This window comes from Sorex araneus, chromosome 1, assembly GCF_027595985.1.
Source record: "Sorex araneus isolate mSorAra2 chromosome 1, mSorAra2.pri, whole genome shotgun sequence".
Taxonomy (NCBI): domain Eukaryota; kingdom Metazoa; phylum Chordata; class Mammalia; order Eulipotyphla; family Soricidae; genus Sorex; species Sorex araneus.
In genome coordinates, this window is record NC_073302.1 from 427,323,282 (window position 1) to 427,349,408 (window position 26,127).

The 26,127-nt window shown below is 46.6% G+C and overlaps 2 protein-coding genes across 3 annotated transcripts in view; one reads left to right on the plus strand and one right to left on the minus strand.

The window, feature by feature from the left end:
* Positions 1-16,406, plus strand: part of CALU (calumenin) — a 33,242-nt gene extending 16,836 nt beyond the window's left edge. The window contains exons 3-7 of one of the 2 annotated variants that reach the window (XM_004608280.3): positions 3,852-4,045; positions 10,106-10,272; positions 11,220-11,280; positions 11,555-11,754; positions 14,010-16,406. In XM_004608280.3, coding sequence (XP_004608337.1) covers positions 3,852-4,045; positions 10,106-10,272; positions 11,220-11,280; positions 11,555-11,754; positions 14,010-14,114 — 727 coding nt within the window. In that variant the 3' untranslated portion in view covers positions 14,115-16,406. Of the gene's footprint in view, positions 1-3,851; positions 4,046-4,118; positions 4,313-10,105; positions 10,273-11,219; positions 11,281-11,554; positions 11,755-14,009 lie in introns of both variants that reach the window. The other variant, XM_004608281.3, reaches the window with a different exon arrangement.
* A 1,689-nt stretch (positions 16,407-18,095) lies between these two features.
* On the minus strand, positions 18,096-21,494 carry OPN1SW (opsin 1, short wave sensitive). The gene is made up of 5 exons (XM_004608279.3): positions 21,149-21,494; positions 20,707-20,875; positions 20,115-20,280; positions 19,518-19,757; positions 18,096-18,215 (listed from the first exon to the last, which is right to left on the minus strand). The coding sequence occupies exons 1-5, from the start codon at positions 21,492-21,494 to the stop codon at positions 18,096-18,098; spliced, it is 1,041 nt and encodes a 346-aa protein (XP_004608336.1).
* Between the last annotated feature and the right edge of the window lie 4,633 nt (positions 21,495-26,127).

Here is a 26,127-nt window from a genome sequence, read left to right on the forward strand (position 1 = left end):
AGATCTGTTGTCAGTAAATATCAGAAGTTTAGCAGCCTTTACATTTGATTAGAATAAGATCGTTAAAAATCAAGTTTTGGACCCAGAGAGAGAGTCCAGTTGGTAAAGTAAACTTTGCTTGCATGCAGTCCACCTGGGCTCAATCCCCAGTACACTTACACAGTTCCCTGAGCCCCACCAGAAATAACCCCTGAGCACATGTAGTCCAAAAACAAAACGGTACTCCCTCCCCAGTCAAGATTTTTATGGAACATATAAATGAACTTGTTTCTCCCAAATATTGGAGATAGTGACATCACTACTTTATAAAGTGATAAATTTTTGAAAGTGAAAATCTTGATGAAAAAATTTAGCCATTTTACTGTAACATTTATAAATGTTTTGGGGCCAGAGAGACAATATAGTGGATAATGTGCTTACCTTGCACACAGGTGACCCGAATTTGATCCCTAGCATCTAATATGGTGCCCCGGGCACTGCCAGGTCCCTGAGCACAGACCAGGGGTAAGCCCTGAGCATTGGCGGGTGTGACCCAAAAACAAAAAAGGAGGAAAGTTTGGGGGATCACAGTCCATCCCTTTTGGGGAGTCTAATGAGAGCTATGAACCCTTCCTCAGTAAAATATGCACATAAGCATATATATATATATAACTTTGCATACTGAAATTTCCAGAAATATTTGAGTCCTTTTTGACCCACATTCTTATTTTTAAAAACTTATGTTTTGAGGAATAGAGGGAGATCTCAATGCACTGAGCTCGTGTTTTGCATGCAAGAAGCCTGGTTTCGATCCTAGGGACACTGACGGAAGCGACTCTCTAGCATAGAGCCAGGGATAGCAGGATTAGTAGCCCACCGAGCACTGCCAGGTGTGGCTTAAATAGGCAAACATACAGAAGATCTGTTTTGTGTCTCTTGAAGGGTAGAGGCACATTTCATATGGTTGGGGCTGGAGAGATAGTACACTGGGTAGTGTGTTTGTCTTGCATGCAGCTGACCCAGATTCAATCTCCGGCATCCATATGGTCCCCCAGCACTGCCAGAAGTAGTTCTTGAGTGCAGAGCCAGGAATAACTCCTGAGCATTGCCCAGTGTGACTCAAAAAACAGAACAAAAAAAATAACATGGTCAATGAAATGTCTGTCCTGGGATAAATGCTTATTTAGTGGTACTGTAACAAGAAATGTAGGATTCGCCAACTTATAGGAATATGGTATCATTAGCATTAAGTGTTGGTATTTTTGACTAGAGCTTCATGCTTAAAATAGGAATGTCCATTTTCAGTGCACTTTCACACTGCAAGCTGAATGGCTCACAAGATGTGAATGACTTTTATACTTACTGGTTGTTTAAAAACAATTTAAAGAATTTATGCATCTGTGTGCAGCCCACAATGTCAAAAATATTTACTCTCTCTCCCTTTACAGAAAAGGTTTGGCAACTTCTTGCTTAAACCACTTGCGATGTTTCTGTTGGAATAAATAGAATGGCATTCAGCCAGTTTCATTAAGAAAAGCTCATCTTGAGTAATCATATGCTTTTTTGTTTTTTGGCAGAGCCTTTAGGTTTTTTCCAGTTTTCTTTGAGGAATGAGAGGGATTCTATTCTGAAACCTTGCCCCTTTTTCTTAATGTTTCCGTGACATTGGTGACTTACACTTCTGGGGTTTGGTGCTTACTTTTTAGCTGTAGGGGTGCACCCAAGCAATGCTCGGAATCTACTCCAGCTCTCTGCTGGGAGACCAGGTGCTGGCTCTGGAACTCGGGCCTCCTCAGTACAAAGCCCGTGCTTCACCCATTGAGCTATCTCAGTGGCTGCCTCTCCTTGCGGGACACAAACTGGATCCCCATTGTAAATAAATTAGAAGCTTTAGATACTAGTGTAACTTCATCTTTTGATAATATTAAAGCTACTGGGTTGCAATGACAGTTTTTTCCTCCATGTGGATGGGTGTTGTCAGAGAGATGACTTCTTTACTGCTCAACTCTATTAACGTTTTAGAACAGACGCTATAAGGCTGTACATTAGTCAAAGGAAAATGGTTGTTGATTATAGAATTTAAATAACAGGAAATTTTGAGTCATGCCACGTCACTGGCAAAATAAATCTCCTTTTAGTGACAGGAGTAATCTGTGATTCTAATATGAGATGAACTCAGGCCGGGGAAAAAACAGTGTTTCCTACCAAGTGACAGTCTTTCTCAGTTCAGCAAATATCAGAGCATAGAAGCATGCCAAGATTTGATTCTGATGGAAGTTTTCACTCCAAGTTCCTATTCCAAATTGGGCCAGTTACTTATGTGACCTTACATAGGTCGTGTTATTCTCGATTGGTGATTGCCAATAGTTTTCATATCATGCACATGTTTCAAAATCCTCAGGTTAAAATGACTTATATAGAAAAAAGAAGCAAATGAAGGGCAAAAGTATATTTGGCTTTGTAGTTCTGCTTTATTGTCTGCATTCTAACCCTCAGCTTATTAACATTTGCTTAAAGATAATATATTCCTACCATATCATTTCCTCAGAATTCTGTTTCTGTTGATCTATCTAAAAACCCAATACAGCATAGTATGTGATAAGCTGCTATCTTTGTGTACCTGAATTGTGTTTTTGTTTTGTTACTTGGATGTTGGGGGATGGGGTTCTCCCAAGTAGTGCTCACAGGGCCAGGGATTCACTCCCAGTGATTCTCAGCCCAGGGATGCTTGGCCTTAGCAATGCAGGGTACCACCAGGCCACCCTGGGAATTGGCCCTAAGCCTTGACATGTGTGGCACATACTCCAGCCTTAGAGTTCTCTCTCTGGCCTGTTATGTTGTTGTTGTTGTTGTTTTGATTTTTGTTTGTTTTGGGGTCGTTTCCAGCAGTGCTCAGGGATCACTCCTGGCAGTGTTGAGGGAACTTTGGTTTGCGGGGATCCAACCCCAGTTGGTCACATAAGCCAAATGCCCTACCTGCTGCACTCATCGTACTATCTCTCCAACACATGTTTTGTTTTTGTTTTTTTCATCTTTTTTGTTGTTATGTTGTTTGTGAGTTTTGTTTTGTTTGCTTTTGGGTCACACCCGGCAGTGTTCAGGGCTTACTCCCGGCTCTGCATTCAGGGATCACTCCTGGCAGTGCTGGAGGGACCCTGTGGGGTGCTGGGGATCGGCCATGTGCAAGGCAAGAGCCCTACCCACTGTACTAGATCTCTGGCTCCATATACGTGTTTTTTAAGTGATTTTTCTTAGAAGTTGCTAAATTTATCTTTAATTTTATTAATTTTTGGATTTGGGGCCACACCTGGCAGTGCTCAGGGATCACTTCTGGCAGGCTCGGGTCACCCTTTGGAGTGCCAGGGATTGTACCCGGGTCAGCCACATGCAAGGCCAGTGCCCTACCCATTGTACCCTGTACAGTCCCTGCAGAATTTTTAAAGTCTGGTTTAAACATTTGCATCTGTAGAAAGTTACACTAGTTGATATAATTACCTAGAAACAAATTATTTTTAAAATAATAAAGGAAAATCTAAAGATGTAAATGTTGCTTCTTATAAAGAGTGGAGAATCCAGATCTGAATGGGTGTTCGCTCCTGAACTTTTGATTATAGATTGAAATCTACAGCTGGGTGGGTATGCTCGGTTTGCCCCCGGACCCAGGTGCATCTGCCAGGAACTGTGTGGCCTCAACCAAATGCTCTTTACAGATTAGCAGTGTGCCATTGAAGAGAACATTTTTCAGTTGTGTGGCTTTTTTGTTTTGGAGACTTTTTTATATTTCTCTGGTCACATCACACTCTTGGCCCTGGCTAAGCTCAGGGCTTTGTGTCCTTTTAACCTCTTGCTGGATTTCTCTGCATTTTCTACAGAAAGATTGTAAGTAAGATAGATGGCGACAAGGACGGGTTTGTCACTGTGGATGAGCTCAAAGACTGGATTAAATTTGCACAAAAGCGCTGGATTTACGAGGATGTAGAACGACAGTGGAAGGGGCATGACCTCAATGAGGACGGCCTCGTTTCCTGGGAGGAGTATAAAAATGCCACCTACGGCTACGTTTTAGGTAGGTCCCTATTATCTGGGGGAAAAAGCCTTGTGGAGCCGGCACCTTGAAACGTAACTGTTTTGTCTTGTAGAATGATTGTAGATAAAATAGACGCGGATAAAGATGGGTTTGTGACGGAGGGGGAGCTGAAATCCTGGATTAAGCACGCCCAGAAGAAATACATATATGACAATGTTGAAAACCAGTGGCAGGAGTTTGATATGAATCAAGACGGATTAATCTCCTGGGATGAGTACAGAAACGTGACTTATGGCACTTACCTGGGTAAGGGGCAAGATGTCAGCCTGGCAGAGACCAGGGTCTTAAGTCAAAGAAATAAATGGGTCACACAGAAAGGAAAGGAAATTATGTCTACCCAAAGTATTTCCATGCGGAACTGATTGCCCGCTATTTAAAATTTGCATATTATGTATTTTTAGGTTTTGTTTGATTTTTGGCTTCCTGAAGTATGGCATTTTTTATATCTTTAGCATTTTAGCTATATTTTACCTTTTTTTTCCCCCGTCATCCCTCAAGGACCATTTTGAGAGTAGACCTTACTTGACAGGCTGCATTGTTCTGACAGTGCAGAGCAAGAGACTTTGACAGGTCTCTCTGCACGGCCACATCTCTTCCCATGGCTGGATATGAAATTTGTGCCAAATTAGATTCCTTGCACAGGTGTAAAATTGTTAAAATTCCAATACAATGGCTTGGGGCTGGAGCCATAGCAAAGTGAGTAGGGCGTTTGCCTTGCTCGAGGCGGACCCGGGTTCGATTCCCAGCATCCCACATGGTCCCCCGAGCACCGCCAGGAGTTATTCCTGAGTGCAGAGCCAGTAGTTAACCCCTGTGCATCGCCGGGTATGACCCAAATAAAGCAAAAACAAACCAATACAATGGCTTTTCCCTGGTAAACTTTCAGTATGTCTGCTTATTGAAATTTTGAAATTTCCCATTTGTTTTCTCTGGCACATGAATTTACCAGCCTGCTTTGCAAATGTTTCAAGGCAGTTACTTACTGCTTTCTATTGATTTGGTGGTTTGTACACCTGAGCCACCTGTTAGTAATTTCTTCCTTATTAAACTTTGCCTGGGGGTTAGAGCAATGGCACATCTGGTAAAGCCCTTGCCTTGCATGCAGCTGACCCAGGTTCAATCCCAGTATCCCATGTGGTCCCTGGAGCACTGCCAGGAGTAATTCCTGAATGCAGAGCCAGGAGTAAAACCCTGAGCTTATCTGGGGGTGGCTCGAAAACGAAATAGCAAACCAGCTTTGCCTGATATTATATTCTAGGTGTGGATCTGAGTTAATAACTTTTCATATTTTTGTTAGTTTCCTCTGTCATACATGGTTACAGTCAGAGACAATAAAATATATAAAGTATACCCTTTTGCATTTTTATCTGGGAAAGTAGGCAAATTTCTGGGTTAAAACTGGCTTTCACCACTATCAGGAAGTGAGTGTATAATTGTTTCCCCCCACTGGATAGCCAGCTGTCCAAGTTAATTACAGGACTTTATGCATTTTTGGTGAAAAGACTTTCATTTCTGTGTCAGGCGTGTTCTTTTTCTTATGATTAAAGTGGCAGCCTTTCTCTCTGCTTGATGCTTGGCAACACATCAAACATAGCCTTTACCTAATTAAGAATGCGTGTATTAAAAAGTCAGTGCAGATGGAGAGGCATTTGTGCTTCTTTTTTGGCTGAGACATAATAACCTCCTGATTTATTTGGAATAAATTATAAATGTAAAGCAAACAATAGAGTGTTAGTAATCTAAACCGTTTATAGTGTGTTACTGTCTCAGCTCAGGGCCAGAGAGATAGTACAGGAGATAAAGTGCTTGTCTTGCATGCTGCTGGCAAGAGTTCAATCTCTCACACCGCCTGTGGTCCCTTGAGCAGGTGTGGCCCTACCAGCCCCCCGACCACCACCACCACCACCACCAAAAAAAAAAAAAAAAAAAAGTCTTATCTCAGACCTATACACTCACTTCCTGCATAGAGTATAGAATGAATCTTACACTCTCTATGGATATGTGCATTAAAATCTGTTTAGGGTTCTGGGTGTCAATTTAATGGTATTTGCACAGCATTGGCTGGGGAAGCAGTGTCTTTCTAAGGTACCTTTCCCAGGAGGCATGTGGGTTTACAGAGCTTAGGGGTAATGTCTTCAGAAGTACTGGGGAGTTTTTGTGAGTGTGTGTTCTTGACTCACTTTTGAGTCCAGGTTTAAATCGTGTTAGCATTTATTTGAAATGTCATCTATTTTCCACCAAAGAAATATTAATGGTGTCTCTGCCTGCCCCTAGCAAAATATGACGAACTAAGATTTGCCCGTCTCGTGCTACCAAAATTAGACCAAAAGCCTGCCCAAAGCTGTATGCAGTCTTTGAGGTAGGCAGGTCAGTAAGCTGGTCCTCAGGGTAGATGCAGCTCTCTGGGTAATGACTAGGCATATAAATTTGTTATTTAAAAGAATATTTTACCTCTTTCATCCTTTTGCCTGTGCATGTTGCCCTCATGCTACTGGGAATCCGGTCACCTTGTATCCCAAAGGGAGAAGAGGAGAGTTTTCAGTTCAGAATCTTGGTGCTGGAGAGATAGCACAGCAGGCAGAGCCCTTGCCGCGTACTTGCCTGACCCAGGTTCAATCCCCAGCAGTTCATATGATCCCCCGAGCACCGCCAGGGTGATTCCTGAGTGCAGAGGCAGGAGTAAGCCCTGAGCATCACCAGGTATTGCCCAGGAAAGAAAATAAAGAATCTGATTGTGGGGTTGGGACCTTGTCTAGCATGAGTCTGACATGGGTTCAATTTCTGTACCACGTGCTCCTCTGAGCATCACTGAGTCCAGCCCTGGTAGTCCCTGAGCAGCCCTGAGGTGACCCTGGCACTATATGGACCTTGAGCAGCATTTCATGCTCAGGCCCATGTGCAGAACCCATGGCCTACTTGACTGATTACCTGGCCAGGGATCCCTTGAGAGATTCTCCTTCCCAGCCTCTCCCCATCCTGCCCCCTCCCCCTGGCCAAAAAAAAAAAATCTAGCTTTAGAGGCCAGAAAACGTTTGCCTTACATGTAGCTGACTCTTGGTTCAATTTTCAACACTTTGTATGGTCCCTCCAAAGTACTGCCAGGTATAGCCAAACCACATATCCCCCCATCCCTGCCAAGAATAAAAAGAACCTCGTTGTAGGAGCCGGAGCCATAATACAGGGGTTAGTTAAAGCTCATGCCTTGCACACAGCTGACCCAAGTTTGACCCCAAACACCACATGCGGTTCCCTGAGCATCACCAGGAGTGATCCCTGAGTCTCACTGAAGGTGGCCCCCAAACCACAAAAATAACAAAGGATCTAGTGTATAAATTGCCTTCTGTTATCTTTTCCTCCAGAAGTCTTAGAATTGGTACTCTAACTTTGTTAGAGAATTTTCTGGGAAATGTATTTTTCTTGATCCTTCATCTCCCATCTGTTACAGGGTGAGAGACATGCAGAAGTCCTGGCTTTGAGCTCTTGAGCCATATGCCCACCTCCCCAGCACCCCAGTCACTGCTGGGTGTGCCCCCACAACCAAAAAAAAAAAAAAATCCAGTGGGTTTTGGTATTGAGTATGCCATTGTAGGGCCTCCAGACCCTCAGTAATGCAGTTAAATCATCTTACTGAACTTTGTTTTTGACCATACCTGGCCGTGCTCAGGGCTTGCTCCTGACTGCTCGGGATCACTCCTGGATGTGCTAGAGGGGGGGGACCATCTGGGCTGCTGGGGGTCAAACCCAGGTCATCCACATGCAAGGCAAGTGCCTTCCCTGCTGTCCCATTGCTCCCGTCCCTCTTACAGAATTTTGACATTGAATATAGAATAAAACCTCGAGTTTATGAAGTTGAAGAGCAATAACTTTCCTCCCCCCCCTTTTTTAAATTTATTTATTTTTAATTAGTGAATCACCGTGAGGGTACAGTTACAGATTTATACACTTTTGTGCTCATGCTTCCTTCATACAAAGTTCAGGAACCCATCCCTTCACCAGTGCCCATTCTCCACCACCAGTAAACCCAGCATCCCTCCCACCCTCCCCCCCCCCTTTTTTTGTTGTTGTTGTTTGGGAGCCACATCCAGCAGTGCTCAGGGCTTTTTTCTGGCTCTGCACTCAGCTGTCACTCCTGGTGAGAATTGGGGGAACCATATGGGGTGCCAGGGGTCAAACCTGCACAGCAGGAGCTTTTCTTCTTCTCAAACCATGTTTAACATGGAAAGATTGACCTTCAGAGTCAAAAGTCAGGTGTGTGATTTTAATTGATAATGGGCTTCTCTTGATCTTTTCGTGAAACTAGTGCTATATTTTGCCTCTGGTTTTTTTTTTTGTTTGGTTTGGTTTTTTGGGGTTTTTTTTTTTTGTTTTTTTTTGCTTTTTGGGTCACACCTAGCAGTGCTCAGGAATTATTCTAGGCTCTGCACTCAGGAATTACTTCATTACTTCTGGAGGTGCTTGGGACCATATGGGATGCCAAGAGTTGAACCCAGGTCTATCATGTGCAAGGCAAACACTACCCACTGTACTATATCACTCTGCCCACTGTATATTTTACTTCTTAATATGTCTTTAAACCATCTTCTTTTGTTATTTGTATTTCAAATTGGATATTTTCTTTTCTGCAGTTGACCTTCCTATTTTTCAGCTTAAAGAAATAAAATATTCTTAGAAATTTAGAGACTAAGCACCTGCTGCTTATACAATGCAGTGTTTTACAAACGGATAGACTCATGTTTATATTCATTGTATAATGTTTGCCTAATAATGTACTTTTTGTAGCAGCTTTAGTAGGAGTTCATTGACATAAAATACATTGAAGGTATTTAAAATGCAGAATTGTTGAGTTTTGACATGTACATACACACCAGTGAACTCATCCCTACAGTCAAGATAGATGAACATACCCATCGCCCCCAAAAGTTTCTTTAAGTTCCGTTATAAATCCTCTTACATTCCTCATTCTCCACAGGTGGCCACTAATTTGTTTTCTATAACTCAGTTTATCTTCATTTTCTAGAGTGTTAACGAAAATAGAGGTGAATAGTACATATAACTCATGGTAGATTTCTGAGTTGACTGAAAAAAAAGTAGTGTGACTTTTCAGGAACTGGAGAGATACTACAGCAGGTATGTCCCCTGGGACCTGTCAGGAGTAATTCCTGAGAACAGATCCAAGAGTAACCTTTGAGCATCGCCAAAGATGACCGAAAAAAACTAAGGAAATTAAGTGTGACATTTCCAAATAGTGGTGTTCTTATATTCCAGGCATTGTATACCAAGCCTTTTCATACCTTTTTTTTTCGCTTTGCTTTTTTGGGTAACACCCAGCAATGCCAGGAGTTACTCCTTACTCCGCACTCAGGAATTACTCCTGGCGGTTCTTAGGGGACCATATGAGATGCTGGAGATCAAACCTGAGTTGGCTGCGTACAAAGCAAATGCCCTACCTGCTGTACTGTCACTCTGGCCTGAGATACCTGACTTCTTATTGAAAGTCTAATGTTAATTAAAATAGCAATAGTTTGTATTTATTTAAAGTTAACTTTATGCCAGGCATTGCACTAAGCACTTAGATTTCTTTGCACATCTAAAGCCCCTTATGTTCTTATGAGGCTGGCTTTTTTTGCTTGCATTTTACAGTGAGATTAATGTTAGGTTCAGAGTTTCATTACTAGGGATTGTTAAAGATAGGGCTCAAGCCGGGGAAGTAGGACTTTGGCGCTATCTCAGGTATAACTGGAAAACTCAATCCCTTATAGTAACCTTCCACCACCAACAGTAGAATTGTGTGGTGGGTTACCATGTTCTGGGAACCAGACTTCCATGTTGGAGGGCAAATACTTGCCTTCAACTTGGACGTGACTTTGAGATCTTTGATTACTAAAACTTCAATCTGAGACAGTGTCTGTAGGTTTTGACTGTGTACGCAATCAACAAGTTATTTCTCCATTGCTTGGTCTTCTCAGGAGTTCCCTAGCCCATACATTTTCATGTTTTTATGAAGTCTTTTAAGATTTGACCAAAATTTTTGTTTTCTAGATGACCCAGATCCTGATGATGGATTTAACTATAAGCAAATGATGGTTAGAGATGAGCGAAGGTTTAAAATGGCAGATAAGGACGGAGACCTCATTGCCACAAAAGAGGAGTTCACGGCTTTCCTGCACCCTGAGGAGTACGACTACATGAAAGACATAGTAGTGCAGGTGGGTGTGGGCAGCGGTGCTCCTTGCTGACTGACTTTCCTTGTTTGCTTCCCGACTTGCTCTGCAAATGCTGCTTCCAACCTTGTTGCTGTTTTCCTGCGACTGATCAAAATCATTTCTCTTAGGTGTCTCTTGGTACAGCAGTGTTTCACGGCATCACATCGTGTAGTTTGTTAGTTCATTGTGAGCAGGCTTCATATTGTAAGCAGTGCTTCTTAAAAATATCCCATGACCAAGCAACTGACACTAAAGAATTCTTACAGAAAAGAATAACCTGTAAAACGTGGACTGTAGCTCGATGTACTTATGGGTTACATCTGTTCACATGACTTGAGTATGACCAGGTGTCCAAGATCACCCAGAGCTGGTGGGGTGATTTCATCATTAAGCGGTGTCTGTGTTCCAAACTTGGTGTTTCAGCTAGAAAAATTTCCTCTATTTGAACCACACATACATATATTTATATACATGTATATATGTATACATATATATACATGCAGGTATATTCTGTATTTGGTTGGTGGGGGTGGCGGCGAGGTGTGCTACACCCAGCAGTGGTTAGGAACTGTTTCTGGCTTAGTGTTCAGGAGTGACCCCTGGCAGTGCTTGAAGCCATACATTGTACCAGGGATCAGACCAGGGTTGGCTGCGCACAAGGCAAGTGTCCAAGTACCTTCTCAGGCCTCTGTATTTTGTTTTATTTTGAGTGAGAGTAGGAGCTTTGGGCCAATAACCCAGCTGTCTTTGGTGCTTACTTCCTGACCCTGAGCTCAGGGATCAGTCTTGGTAGTCTTCAGGGGATCCTTAGGGATCTAACTGGGGGTGGCTGTATGCCAGGCAAGCACTTTAACACCCATACTCTCTCTCCAGTCCTGTATGTGTACTTTACTGAAAGAAACAAATGCCTTAATTAATTTGTTCAGAAACTAATTACCTCTTCTGTCTAGGAAACAATGGAAGATATAGATAAGAATGCTGATGGCTTCATTGATCTAGAGGAGTATATTGGTGAGTCATTTTCTAGTACCTATTTTGCAGTTCTTTAGGGATAAAGCCTCCCTGCTCTCATTTCAAACACAATCATCTGGAAAGTTTCTTGTTGCAAGATTAAACATTATGCCTCAGGAAAAGTTTTGCTATCTAAGGTCTCTCTGACCCAAAATACCTTTGAGCCTGCTGTTTGCTTTCAAACAGACAGATGAGGGAGAAGGGAGAAGGTCACATTCACATTTGTCCTTGGAAGAAAACAAACTGTTCTTCTGTTCTTTTATTGTGCACACAGGTGACATGTACAGCCATGATGGAAACGCTGATGAGCCAGAATGGGTCAAGACAGAGAGAGAACAGTTTGTTGAGTTCCGGGATAAGAATCGTGATGGGAAGATGGACAAGGAAGAAACCAAAGACTGGATCCTCCCCTCGGACTATGATCATGCTGAGGCAGAAGCCAGGCATCTAGTCTATGAATCAGACCAGAATAAGGTAAGGCAGAACAAGCCCAAACAACCCAGAAGAGCTCGGAGTCTGTTCCTAAGGGATTGCCTTAACAAATCCTGCTCCTGTCCATAGAGCGAGCACCTAAGTCCATGTCAGTCTGTTGCATTGAAAATCTATGGGGCGGTGTCAGCTGGGCCCAGATGGATCATTTATTAGCTTTGGATCCCCCAGAAATTTACTCTGCTTCATTTTTCCCATTTGATTTTTTTCTACTTATCGTGGGCCTAATTTTGCTTACTAAGGGCTAGTTTGTTCCTTCTTAAAGGCTTTTAAAAATTGTCCTTGATCGGAGCTGGAGTGACAGCACAGCGGGTAGGGCGTTTGTCTTGCACGCGGCCAACCCGGGTTTGATTCCCAGCATCCCATATGGTCCCCTGAGCACCGCCAGGAGTAATTCCTGAGTGCATGAGCCACAGTAACCCCTGTGCATCACCAGGTGTGACCCAAAAAGTTAAAAAAAAAAAAATTGTCCTTGATCAATTTATTTGAGACTTGTCATTCATTAAGAGTAGTGTTACCTCCAGGCCTTGTCAGCTTTTCAGAGATTTGAATGCTTTGAGTAAACTGAAAATCAGTCTAATGATAGGATTTTTTTCTTATTTTAGCTCTAAACGTTCTTTTATCTAGGCTAATCTAGCCTAGATTAGAGGGTGTATGTGGGGGGGTGAGGGAGGGATGTTTTTTGTTAGCTATTTTTAAAATAGCTTAAAAATTAAGCTGTTTTGGGGCTGGAGAGATAGCACAGCGGGTAGGGCGTTTGCCTTGCACGCAGCCGACCCGGGTTCAAATCCCAGCATCCCATATGGTCCCCTGAGCACGGCCAGGGGTAATTCCTGAGTGCAGAGCCAGGAGTAACCCCTGTGCATCACCAGGTGTGACCCAAAAAGCAAAAAAAAAAAAAAAAAAATTAAGCTGTTTTTTAGTTCAGTAGGCAGGTACTGTGTCCTAAGATCTGTGAGAAAAGGAAGTGCAGAGAATCTGGGGAATGTGGCCTCAATAGTTTGGGGCTGCATCTGATAGCTGGTGGCCCATGGACTGTGGCAGGGAGGACTCTGCCCTGGCAGGAGCAGAAGTTTTTGTTTTTCCTTTTTTCTTTTTGGGTCATACCCAATGATGCTCAGGGGTTACTCCTGGCTCTGCACTCAGGAATCAATATGGGATGCCGGGGATCTACCCCGGGTCGGCTGCGTGTAAGGCAAACGCCCTACCTTGTACTATTGCTCCCGCCCTGCAGAAGTTATTTTTCTTTTGTTTTGTTTTTTGCTTTTGGGGTCATGCCCAGCGCTGGGGTTACTCCTGGCTCTGCGCTCAGAAATCATTTTTGGCAGTGCTCGAGGGACCTATATGGGATGCAGGGGATTGAACCCGGGTCAGCTGCATGCAAGGTAAATACCCTACCTGCTGTGCTGTCGCTCCAGCCCCAAGTCATTTTTTCTTGATTAACTTCAAGACGGGGGCTAGAGAGATAGCACAGCGGGTAGGGCGTTTGTCTTGCACGCGGCCAACCCGGGTTTGATTCCCAGCATCCCATATGGTCCCCCGAGCACCGCCAGGAGTAATTCCTGAGTGCATGAGCCAGGAGTAACCCTTGTATCGCCGGGTGTGACCCAAAAACAAAACAAAAAAAAACTTCAAGACAGGACGGACTAGAGCGCTAGCAGACCGGGTAGGGCATTTGCTTTGTGCGGCCTACCCGGGTTCGATTCCTCCATCCTTCTCGGAGAGCCCGGCAAGCTACCAAGAGTATCTCAACGGCACAGCAGAGCCTGGCAAGCTACCCATGGCATATTCAGTATGCCAAAAACAGTAACAACAAGTCTCACAATGGAGACGTTACTGGTGCCCGCTCAAACAAATCGATGAGCAACTGGACTACAGTGCTATAGTGCTATAACTTCAAGGTATTTGCTCACTTCTTGACACTTAACCCACACGTAGGACGTAGAAGGTGTGCCATCTTTTGCTTAAAGTGGAGGAGTTTTCTCCTCATGAAACAACCAGTATGTCTAGCATTGTTACTGAGCTTTATTATTTAGCTTTCTTAATAAGAAACAATGTACTAATTACTATTTTTCCTTTTATGTATATATAGGTCAGGGGATAAGTGTTCAAGTTCATATTTAATTTAGTGGGAACTGGAACTCAAATCTTAACTAATCCCTGTTCTATATTTGGGAAGTGTTTCTAATTTGGGAAGAGAAATATATTCTACCTCAACTCACTGTTCTCTTCGATTGCAGGATGGCAAGCTTACCAAGGAGGAGATTGTTGACAAGTACGATTTATTTGTGGGCAGTCAGGCCACTGATTTTGGTGAGGCCTTAGTACGACATGATGAATTCTGAGCTGTAGTAGAGGATCCCATGTTTCTTCAAAAGTAATTTATTTTTACAGCTTCTGGTTTCACATGAAATTGTTTGCGCTACTGAGACTGTTATTACAGACTTTTTTTAAGACATGAAAAGGCGTAACGAAAACTCATCCCGTCCCCTTCCTTCTTTCTGAGGGACTGTAGGGAAACCGGGCTTCTGAGAACAACTCTAATTAGTACACTTGTGTTTGTAGGTTTGCTCTTTGTATTATATATTACATGGTGTGTTTATTTTTGTATTTGTTCTCTGCTTGGGAGCATGATATGAAGGATCAAGATCCTCAACTTAACACTTTTAAGTGAACACTAGCCCTTCACTCTCACCCCTTCCTGTATTACTTTTGTAATTCTGACTTTACTAATTTTTTTAAGCCTAAGATCAATAAGAACTGTTCAGGAGAGAGAAAAGGGAAAAATATACCCCACACTTTATAAACTAGGAGAGATAAAACTAATTTTGCTTCTTGACAAGTGTGTTTCATAAGGAATTGGGACCACATATTTTATTCAGTTGCTTCAGATCCAGCAACTGATTCTGGCATTATCTGGGCAGTGACAGAATTCTATTAAGTAAGCCTGCTACAAATTGATGTCACTACTCTTTTGTGTTATTCCTTGCATGTAGGACTGACTAGCTCTTTGCTAATTTTGTCAGGCACAGCTGCAGTGGGAAGAGGTAGGGGCAGTGACTTGAAAATCAATCAAGTTGTGCATATAATCTTTTTACAGAGTTTATTATACATAGAAACAGCTGGAAAACTGAAGGAAAAATACAAGTGTTTTCAGGGCACACACATTTTTGGGGGTGTACAGTCTGTTGAAATGCGCAGGTCTGTCTTGCCCATTGAATCATCGTAAGTGCCTCGGCTCCTGTTTTCCCAGGAGTTTGGAGAACTTAATCCTGCTTCCGCTGCAGTTGAAATATATTCTTTCTAATCATGTCTTTGAAAGTGCCTTTAGCAAAAGAAATGATTGCTGAATGAGGACACTTCTAAAACCGAAGATAAAATAAAGATGATTTGGATCACCTTCCATAGAGTTTAGACCTGCCCAGTGTTGTGGGGGTATTTTTTTCTTCCTTTTCTCTTTCAGGCAGTGGTAAAATAGCAGTATTAATTAGGAGCTTGATTGCAGTGTTCTTACCTTGTGGGTTGGTGTCAAAAACCACGTGCTGCTGAATTTACCAGGAATCCTCATACCTCAGAATGCTAACCACTACCAGGCGTGGTTTTGTGTCGGCTGGAGCGCTGGAGTTCAGACTCAGAGATGAGCGGGCTCTTTGGTTTTGAGGATCATGACTCACCTTTCCTGCTTTTGACCCATCACTCACTCTCCCCACTGCCAAAAAGTGCATCATGAATCAATAAATTTTCCGTTCTCACCAGACACATGGGAGAGACTCAGTAGAGTGAACGGAAGAATCCTCCCGCTGACCCCAACTCCATATTACCCATATTTGACATAGCATAAACTGCCTATTTTTGGTCCCCTTTCTTACATATTGTTCTTTCCTAAGAAAAAAAAATAGTATTCTAAGTGTTTAGCCCTCAGGTTACTAAGATAAGTATATGTATATCTAACCTTTATGATTCCATATATATCTAGTTAATACATTCAGGTGGTGCTGGGTGGTTATTATAATCTAAACCTGGGTCTATCCTTTGGTCTTCCACAATCTGCGGAGGTGGGCTACTCAGCATGGTGAAAAGCCAAATATCATGAAAACTTCACACCAGCTTTTTTCCTGAGCTGTGGAGAGTGGATATACTCTTTCGGGTTTAACTCCAGTCTGGAGAGGGTAATGGAGGGACTTGACCCTCTAGAAACCACCTCCTTGTTGATGCTCTTCAGAAGGCCAGAGAGAATTAGTGCCACCAGCACATGGCTGTGTGGCAAGGGAGTTTTGCCACTTGGTAGATGATGCAGAAAAACCAGGCCTTGAAGTCACACGCTTAGGAAGCAAACCTTCATCTTTTGAGATGGCAGCTCTGGATGTGGGGTGCTCAGCAGCAAATATTGTACGCTCATCTCTAGTGGCCCCCCTGGATTTGGTGCTTGGGTCCAGTCTAGCCTGATGCTGGTGAACAGTAGCCGCACACCCACACAGTGTGTTCTGTGAAAGCTCGCTCTCTTGAATTTGGATATTAGTTATTTTTTTAATGGAGTGTAAACCAAGTTTTATATTCTAAATGCAAACAGGTTTCTAAATAAAACTGTTTCTAAATAAAAATCTATTTCTGAATAAAACTGTTTACATTCATTGTGAGCTGTGTGTGTCTTCTGTTCTCTTCCGTGAAAGCGAGCTGGAGATGGAAGTTAAGGCACTTACCTTAATTCGCCGCCCTGTCTCCCACAGCCATGGCACTGCTCTGCAAATGGTCCCTCAAGCACTGCCAGAAGCAGTCCCTGTACACAATCAGGTGTGGCCCAAATACACGCACATACAAAATGGCTAAGCTGAAAGGTTTGTTGCCTGTATTTTACCATAATTTCCCCCATAAGGTCCCCTGAGCCTGCCAGGAGGGATCCCTGAGCACAGCCAAGTGTAGCTCAAAAATAGGAAAAAAAGGTGGAACTCTTGGCTTAGAATTATGGGTGCTGTGGCCAGAGAGTAGTACGGGGTGAAAGGGATTGCCCTGCGCACAGCTGCTATCAGTTTGAATCCGGGCACCACCTGGTCTCCCGAGCAGCACCAGGAGTGACTGATCCCTGAGCACCACTGGTTACGGCCTCAAAACCAAAGATAAATGGATGTTTTAAGTTGTTTGGCCTACCCCCTCTCCAGCCTAACTGCCTTTTGCCATTTTGGTCACCCCTTTCTCCCTGTTTCTGGAGTCTGACCACCTCTCTGGCACTGCAGCCCTTTTCTTGCTACCCGTGGGCCATGGAACTAGAAACCCAGCTCATTACCTGACACCAAACGCGGTACATTTCCCAGAATCACGCTTTTACCTTGGATTTTATTTGAAAAGAGACAAGACAGTGGGCCAGAGCAATAGTACAGTGAATAGGGCACTTGCCTTGCACATGGCCGATCCCCAGCACCACATACGGTCCCTGAGCCCCACCAGGAAAGATCTCTGAGCACAGAGCCAGGAGTAAGCCTGAGCATCCTGGTGTGACCCAAAAGCAATTTATTTAAAAAAAAAAAACTTTCAGATATAAGAGGAACATAAGGTATAGGTGTAAAATAGGTTTTTCTCCCCATTGTATAATGGTATTAAGATGTGCAAATTTATTTTGATAATGGGAAAGGTATTACCAAACTAGTAAGTGCTTAAGACAGTTCATAGTTAATTTTAATCAAAATAGAGGTGGGTTGGGGGCTGGAGTGATAGTATAGCAGGGAGGGTATTTTACACGTGGCTAACCTGAGTTCAATCCCCGGCATCCCATATGGTCCCCTGAGCACTGCCAGGAGTAATTCCTGAGCCAGGAGTAACCTGAGCATCGTTGGATGTGACCCCCCAAAAGTGCCCTCCCCCTGGAAAAAAAAGGGGAAGGGGGACAGTGTCCTGCAACAATCCCAGCCAGCTCTAGTGCTTTTGGAGCTAGCCCTGCCAAAGCTGTAGGAGTTATTTAAAGTGTTTCTTAAATTTTAATTCAGAATTGGTGCATTTCCAGTAAGAAAAAAAAATGTTGCTAAAAAGGAAAGTAATCAGCTGTAACAATTGAAAATCAGCCATGCTTCCTTATAGGCACCGTTATGCAGAAGCTGGATCTCCCATGCCACTGAGAAATGGGTGATTGTCGACATGGTTTTAGTGCTTCCTTTCTAAGGTAGACCCAAGCTGGAACAGTAGCTTTGTAGGTAGAAAGGGAATACTAGGAAAATGGCAGTTGGGTTCCGCAAATGCCTTAACCGTCTGTTTTTCTGCACTGTTATGACAGAGAAAGTAGAAATTTCCTTAACTGTGAAATCTTGGTTGCTGCTGATGGGCTGATAATAACTCCTCTAGTTGGGGCCAACTTGGCTGGAAGAGAGAGTCGAAACTTCAGTTTTCTGGGAGCTGGGCGTGTCGGAGTCCTCTGTTACAGACCTTCCACACAGCATCTCCATAATGCAAGCTCGGAACTGAAGGGAAAGAGAGGGCAGGATTATTGGCAGACCAGGATGCAGTAGAAAACAGGACACGTGAAAAAAATAAATAAATAATTGGTATTTCCCCGTGAGCTTTGCACAATGCTGAGACCTGGGTCATTTTGAATAGGTTGGCCCCAACTCCAGAGCTAGCTGGCTTCCAGTCTCGAATTACCTTACACTCCTGGGGCTGCAATAATTCTTGCCAGGGCCAGAGAGACAGTACAGTGGGTAAGGCCCTGGATTGAGCCCCACAACTACATACGGTCCCCTGGACACTGCCAGGGGTGGCCCCAAAGACGCAGGCAATGAGGGAATCCCTACCAGCTCCAGCTCGCAGGTTGGGAAAGCTCAGGCATCGGCCTGTCTCCTGAGCGGGCCCAGGGCAGAGCCTCCTTGGCCCGTCCTCCCTTCCTCCCACATGCCCCCGGTGTTGGCTGGCAGGTGTTGCCAGCCAGGGGAGGGCTGCCAGTTCTGCTTCCACATTTCCTATTTGACTCCATCTCTGGGACCGAGGAAACCGTCCTCAGCAGGCCACTGGCCTTACAAGGAGGCTCATTCCCAGATTTGTCTGAGTTCACGCTGATTAGCTCGGTTGGGGAATTGGGACAGGAGGCCAGCTGGGCCATTCAGATGAGAAGCTGTTCTAGATGAGGCCTGGGTTGTGCTCTGTTTTACATATGTTCCTGCAGACTCGACACTGAATGGGGAAAGATGAGGAATTTGTGAAAAGGATGGGGAATTGAGGGCAACTCCGTCTATCCGGTTTTGTTTATCTTTTCAACAAAAATCGAAAACCTTTCGCTTCGCTTCCTGAAATTGAAACAACTTCGTTTTTTCTGGGTCCTACTGCCTTGCCTGGGTTCAGTGATCTCGAGACTACATTGTTCTTCCCTTTGAGGGCTTTAAAATCAACCTGCTGGGGCTGGAGTGATAGCACAGTGGGTAGGGTGTTTGCCTTGCACGCGGCCGACCCGGGTTCGAATCCCAGCATCCCATATGGTCCCCTGAGCACCGCCAGGGGTGATTCCTGAGTGCATGAGCCAGGAGTGACCCTGTGCATCGCCAGGTGTGACCCAAAAAGCAAATAAATAAATAAATAAATAAATAAAATCAACCTGCCGCTGAGGGAGCAGGGGGTGGAGTGGGGGCGGAGGGGTTCCAAGGCTTTCTTTGTTCATCCCTAGAAACCCTCTGACTCGTCCCAGGAGCTCTGAGGCACTCATGATGGGGGAGTTACTAGCTGCTCGGGCATTTGGACTTGGCTCCCGGGGCGCGCAGACGAGAGAGCTTTACCTGCTTGTTCATGAAGCAGTAGATGATGGGATTGTAGACGCAAGCGCTCTTGGAGAAGAAGGCAGGAATGGTGACGAGTCGTAGATCCAGCCCGTGGTCCCGGTTGTTGACCATGTACATGGCCAGGGCAGCATAGGGCACGTAGCAGAGGCAGAAGGAGCCCACCATCACCACCACCATGCGGCTCACCTCCCGCTCAGCCTTCTGCGTGGACGCCGACTCCTGCTGCTGAGCCGCGACCTGGGCAGAGCACAGAGAAGGGTGTCGCCGTGGCCCGCGGCTTCCCCATCTGCCCTCCTCTGCCGCTGGTGGGGGCAGTTGGTCCAGTGATTGGTGCCGTCCAGCCCAGTTGCTCCGGCTCTCCTTTCTTGAAAGCAGGATGCGGGCGCGGCCCCTGGCTCCTGGCACTGGAGGGGATCACGTGGCTCTTGCGGAGATGTCTCCACCTTAGCCTAGCCCCGACTCTCTCCCGGCTTCTAGCCAGCACCCCCGGGCTGCGGGCGTTTCCAGATGCCCTGCACCGGAGTGTTCACGCACTCTTTCCTCTCACCTGGCGCTCCCAAGCCCTCCGCCCTGACCTGCAGGGAAGTCACTCACCGCTCTGAGGGCCCCCAGCAGCTGCGAGTAGGAGAAGCAGATGAGGGAGAGAGGCACGATGAAGCAGAAGATGAAGAGGAACCAGGTGTAGTACTCGCTGCGGTACTTGGTGCCCACCGTGTACCAGTCAGGGCCGCAGGAGCACTGCAGGCCCTCGGGGATGAACCTGCAAACAGACCAAGCGCCGGCTGCACGAGCACTTCCCTGGGGTCCCCCGAGACTCAAGAGAGGCGAGATTCCCGGGGCGTGTGTTCTTAGAACCCAGGGAAGGGCCAGACGTCAGGCCAGGGGGCATTCTGTTCTCCCAGGCTGGACGGGAGTCAACTAGCGTCTGTCTCCTCAGCTATTCCACCTGCGGTTTGAGAAGTTGTGCCCAGGGCTGGGGAGATAGTACAGGAGGAAGGGTACTTGCCTTGCTTACAGTGGACCCCACTTTGATCCCCCAAGATCCCCCACACTGCCAGGGGTCTCGCCTGAGCAGAGCCAAGAATAGACCCCGAGTGCCACTGGTTGTGACCCAACCCTCACTCCCCCACCCATAGGACCCTGCGTGCCTTCCTGGCTCAGCCAGCACCCCAGCCTGCGCTCTCACCGGCTCCAGCCAAAGAAGGGGGGGATGGAGACTCCGATGCCGATCACCCAGGTGGCCAGGACCACCAGTAGCGCGTGCTTGGAACTGAAGCGGAAGTTGCCAAAGGGCTTACAGATGATGATGTAGCGCTCGAAGGCCAAGAAGGCAAGGGACCAGCCGGTCACCAGACCTGAGTGAAACAGGAGGGGAATTCTGGCAGGCAAGAGAGCAATACAGACAGTGAAGGAGCCTGGAGACACAGTGCCGGCCCAGTGGTTGGAGCCAGAGCTGGAGTTCGGGCCCGGAGGAGTCTGGGTTGCTTCTTAGTCCAGTGTTCAAAAGAGCGCCCAAACTCAGCGTCCACTGTAGGGGGCCCGCTCTGACACAGCCTGGCCCCCCACTTCCAATAATGGAGCCAGGTCCTTTGCTCCCCCACCCCTCGCACCCCCTCCCCCCGCGGTACCTGCTGCTGAGCCCAGGAAGGCCTCCAGAGCACAGACGTGGCGGCCAAAGACGAAATAGCCCTTGCAGCTGGCGATGAAGACGGTAAAGACGGAGAAGATGCAGAAGAGGAAGCCCCCCAGGGACACATTGACCAGAATATAGTTGAGAGGCTGCCGAAGCTTTCGGTAGCGCAGTGTGGCCACCAATACCGTGGCATTGAGGGGTGTCCCTGCGAAGAAGACAAAACCCATGAAGGCTGCCTGGAGGTGGAAGGCCCAGACAGGAGCAATGTGGTACTGAGGCCCATCCCAGGGCCCCACAGTAGAGATGTTCTTGAACAGATAAAACTCCTCCTCCCCTGACATCTTGCTCTAGAGATGCCCCTCCCCACCCCGTGTCCCCTGTGGTTCCTCTTATAGATTAGCCTCACACCCCTAGTTTCCCCCCCCTCCAAGGACTCCTCCTTCGAAGCTACTTTGGGGCTCCCTGAGTGGTCAGGACTGAGCTTAAGCTTCCTTAAAAACAACACTGGGGATGAGAGACGCTAAGTCCCCACCTAAATCCCCCTCTGTCACCCCCAAGCGGATTGTGATTCTCGGGGGTGGATAGAAGATTGGGCACATCACTCTGGGACGGAAGGAAGTGAGTGGTCTCCAGGCTGCACGTGGGCCTGGACTGCATGACCGTGCGCGAGCACTTGGGTTGAGTGGAACTCGCGAGGCTCCCAGCCCTACTACATTCATACTCTGCACTTCTGCACCCCATCCACCCCTTTATGGAAATCACCCCCTGAGACTCCCCCTCCAGAGATCTTGGGCTCCCAGTCTCTGGCAACAGGAAGGGGCAAGGAGTGGGGAGTTCCCAGGAAGCACCCTGGGAGAACCCCTCCCAAGACGAGGCCACCGGCCACAGCAACATGCGGCCTACTGAAGATGCAAGCTCTCCAGGGCGGCCTTTCCTCCTTGCAGCTCCCCAGGAAGCATGAAGGTCTGTTTGCTCCCTGGCCCCGCCCCACACTCAAACCTGCCCCTGCCTGCTAAACAGCTACATCTCAGCTACCGGCCTGCTCCCGTCCGCCCGGAGGATGCTACCGGCTCTCACCTCCTGCCTTGCAAAGACCCAGCGCCCACCTCAGCGCTACTCTAAACCCCACACACACTGCATCAGCTCCCTTGGGTGGGTCTTTCCCATTCCAGCTGCTGCTGGAGAGATAAAGTGCCTGCAGTACTGCCAGAGGGATAGCACAGGGGTAAGGGGCTTGTCTTGCTTGAAGCTCACCCTGGTTAGGTTTGCAACACCACATATAGTTCCTCGAGTACTGCCAGGAGTGACCCCTAAGCACCCCCGAATGGGTCTCCTCTGCAAAAAAAAAAAAAAAAGCTATGGGGATTCAGTTCAAGTAGCTATTAGGGAAAAGAGGAAAAGGGAAAGGAAGGGCCAGTGATGGGAGCACTGCATCAGATAAATCCCCACCCCCATAAGTAACAATGGCAAATTCATGGCAGGAGAGACAGTACAGGAGGTAGGTCGCATGCTTTGCATGCAGCCTACCTAGATTGGATCCCCACCATCCTTCTATGGTCCCCTGAGCACTCTCAGGAGTAATTCCTGAGTATAGAACCAGGAGTAACCCCTGAGCATGACTGGGTGTGGCCCAAGTAATGAAAAAACAAAAAAGGGAAAATTCCTGACAAAAATCTAAGAAATCCAACTCTTGGGGCTGGAGCAATAGTACATGCATTTTTCTTGCACGCAGTCGACCTGGGTTCAATCCCCAGCATCCCATATGTTCCCCCAAGCACTGCCAGGAATACTTTCTGAGTGCAGAGCCAGGAGTATCCCCTGAGCATCACCAGGTGTGACCCAAAAGCAAAAAAAAAAAAAAATGAGAAAGAGAAAGAAAGGAAGAAAGGAAAGAGAGAGGGAGAGAAGAAGGAAGAGAGAGAGAAAGAAAGAAAGAAAGAAAGAAAGAAAGAAAGAAAGAAAGAAAGAAAGAAAGAAAGAAAGAAAGAAAGAAAGAAAGAAAGAAAGAAAGAAAGAAAGAAAGAAAGAAAGAAAGAGGGGCTGGAGCGATAGCACAGTGGGTAGGGCGTTTGCCTTGCACGCGGCTGACCCGGGTTCGATTCCCAGCATCCCATATGGTCCCCTGAGCACCGCCAGGAGTAATTCCTGAGTGCAAAGCCAGGAGTAACCCCTGTGCATCGCCAGGTGTGACCCAAAAAGCAAAAGAAAGAAAGAAAGAAAGAAAGAAAGAAAGAAAGAAAGAAAGAAAGAAAGAAAGAAAGAAAGAAAGAAACCCAACTATTTGAGGGGCCGAGGAGATGACTCAATAGACAGGAGCACATGTTTTTCACATGAGAGGTACAGTCTAACTCCAGAACCTCAAGGATCCCGAAGCACCATCAGAAACAACCACCACCACCTTCCAACATCAAGCCAAGGGTAACCCCTGAGCACCTCCAGGTGCAGCGCAAAAGCAAAAGCAAAACCAAATAACTTGGAAGCACTGTTCAGTATCCAAACGCCAGCAGAAACGGGAAGGATGACAGCCTTCACCCTGGATGGCGCACCCCTGCCCATTTCACGGCTTCTTCTCCAGGACTCGCCCCCTCTAAGTGGCAAGCGAGCAGCTGCTGGAATGCAGGCTGCATGTACCAGCCTTCAGGGGCTCAGAAGGAGGCCAGTGTCTGAACACTGAGGGTGGGCTTCCCGGAAGGAGGGAGGACACACGAGGAAGCCTGGATCCACGCTGGCTGCTGAGCAAGGCAGGACGGCGCTCCCAGGATCCCCGCGGAAGGAGGCAGCCGAGGGCTGTGAATGGAAGGGAACCTTGGCGGCTGCCCATCTTGCAGTGCTGTGTCTGATTCCCCAAAGTGAGAGGGGCTGACAGCTTCCAGGACAGTCCTTCCCACCCTTCCCACGTGGGTGGGCAATGGCGGCCAAGGAGGACAAAGCTGAGGTTTGTTAGTCCCTCAGTTAAGCAAACAGACATCCAGAGACATGAAAGCAGAGAAAAGGATGATAAACGCCCAGGAGTAGAGAGGAATGATAAAAAATAGTAAACTGGAGGTTTGAAGTACTTCCGATGTGTGTAGTGCCCTGCCCAGTCTTGAAGCCATTTGATGAATTTAGGAACTTGATCAAACACTCAGATTTGGGGCCAGAGAGGGCGTACAGGGCTTAAAGTTTAAATCCCCACTACCAATCTGGTCCCCCAAGCTTTGCTAGGGGGCATTCCTGAGCACAGAGCCAGGGAGAGCCTCTGAGCACCATCAGATATGGCCTCAAAACCCAAATAACCAAGGAACAAAACAAAAATCACTTAGACATACAAAGATCATACTCAGTATGCCAAGCCTGAGTTCCCCGCCTCAGCACTATACTTTGGACCACATCATCCTTTGGCTGTCAGGATGCTTAATCCCGCCCCGAGCCTCTGCCCACTAAATGCCAATTGTATCACCATCACCTCCACCCCAATAACCCAGACACAAAATGTAGAGGCAAAACCACTCCCTGTCCCCCTCCCCATTTGTGGAGCACTAGTGACTTCAGTTTAGACTTATAAATGCCCAGGACCCCCTGGGGAGCAGGCACCAGGGCATTTTATGCTTCCAATCGATGAAATTGTTCTGAGAAAGAAAAGTTTAGGGCTGGAGCAATAGCACAGCGGGTAGGGCGTTTGCCTTGCATGCGGCTGACCCGGGTTCAATTCCCAGCATCCCATATGGTCCCCTGAGCACCACCAGGGTGCCACCACCACCACCACTCTGCATTCCTGAGTGCAGAGCCAGGAGGAACCCCTGTGCAACGCCAGGTGTGACCCAAAAAGCAAAAAAAAAGTTCTAGAGAAAACAGGATATTTTCAGAATAGTTTCAGGGTTTTTTTTTTTTCCCCTCTCCTTCTTGGAATTGTTTCTGCATGCACGCACACACACAGACACACACACACACACACCCCAATTTTTTTTTTGCCAGAAATTGCTGAAAGGAGATGGGTAGGAATAGAGGGGACCCAACAAGAAATTACAACCAAATATAGGACCAAAGGAGGAGAAACACGAGTCTGTGGTCAGAGGGTGGGGGACGGGTGGGTAATGAAGTGAGTGAGACTGAAATCTGACCCTATGTGCACTCCCCAGAATGCCTGGGGACGTGGGAGGGGAGTAGGATGACTTCCCCCAGAGACATGGGTGTGATGTCATAAACAATGTCCCCAACACCATTCCTGGCTCCAGATAGCCACCAGCTCTGCAGCACTGTAACTGCTCCGGCCAACTCGTGGGTGCAGCTCCACACAGGGCACCCCTGGGAACTGGCCAGAATTTAAAGGCGCCAGGCTGGGGCCCAGCCTCACTCAGGAAGTGGAGCCTGAAATGCTCAAGTTGGGTGCATCTCTCTGAGCCCCTTGATCTACAGAAGCATTCCTCGACCTTTGGCACCGGCTAGCGCTGGCCCTGCGCACCATCTGCACCTCTGCTCCTGCAGCCGGGGAAGTAGTTTGCACCCTTTCTACCCATATGCACCAGCACCAGTTCAGAGACTGGTGGGTGAAGACCGCTGGGTTTGGCAGTGTATACGGTGGCCCCGGACGCTAAACTCCAAGGATGTCAAGGACATTTTTATTTATTTATTTATTTTTGCTTTTTGGGTCACACCCAGCGATGCACAGGGTTACTCCTGGCTCTGCACTCAGGAATTACTCCTGGCGGTGCTCAGGGGACCCTATGGGATGCTGGGAATTGAACCCGGGTCAGCCGAGTGCAAGGCAAACGCCCTACCCGCTGTGCTATCACTCCAGCCCCAGATGTCAAGGACATGGCATCAAAACAGTTTCTTTCCCAGGCACCCAGCCCCTCCCCAGAGCCCGGAGTGTTCACTTTGGGCTGTTGTTCTTGGTAGTTTGGAGGTGACAATGAGCTTGAGAGATGTGTTATGACAATGGTGTCTGTTAAATGCTGCCTTGGGGATGAGATAAGGGTAAAGACCACAAGCTTG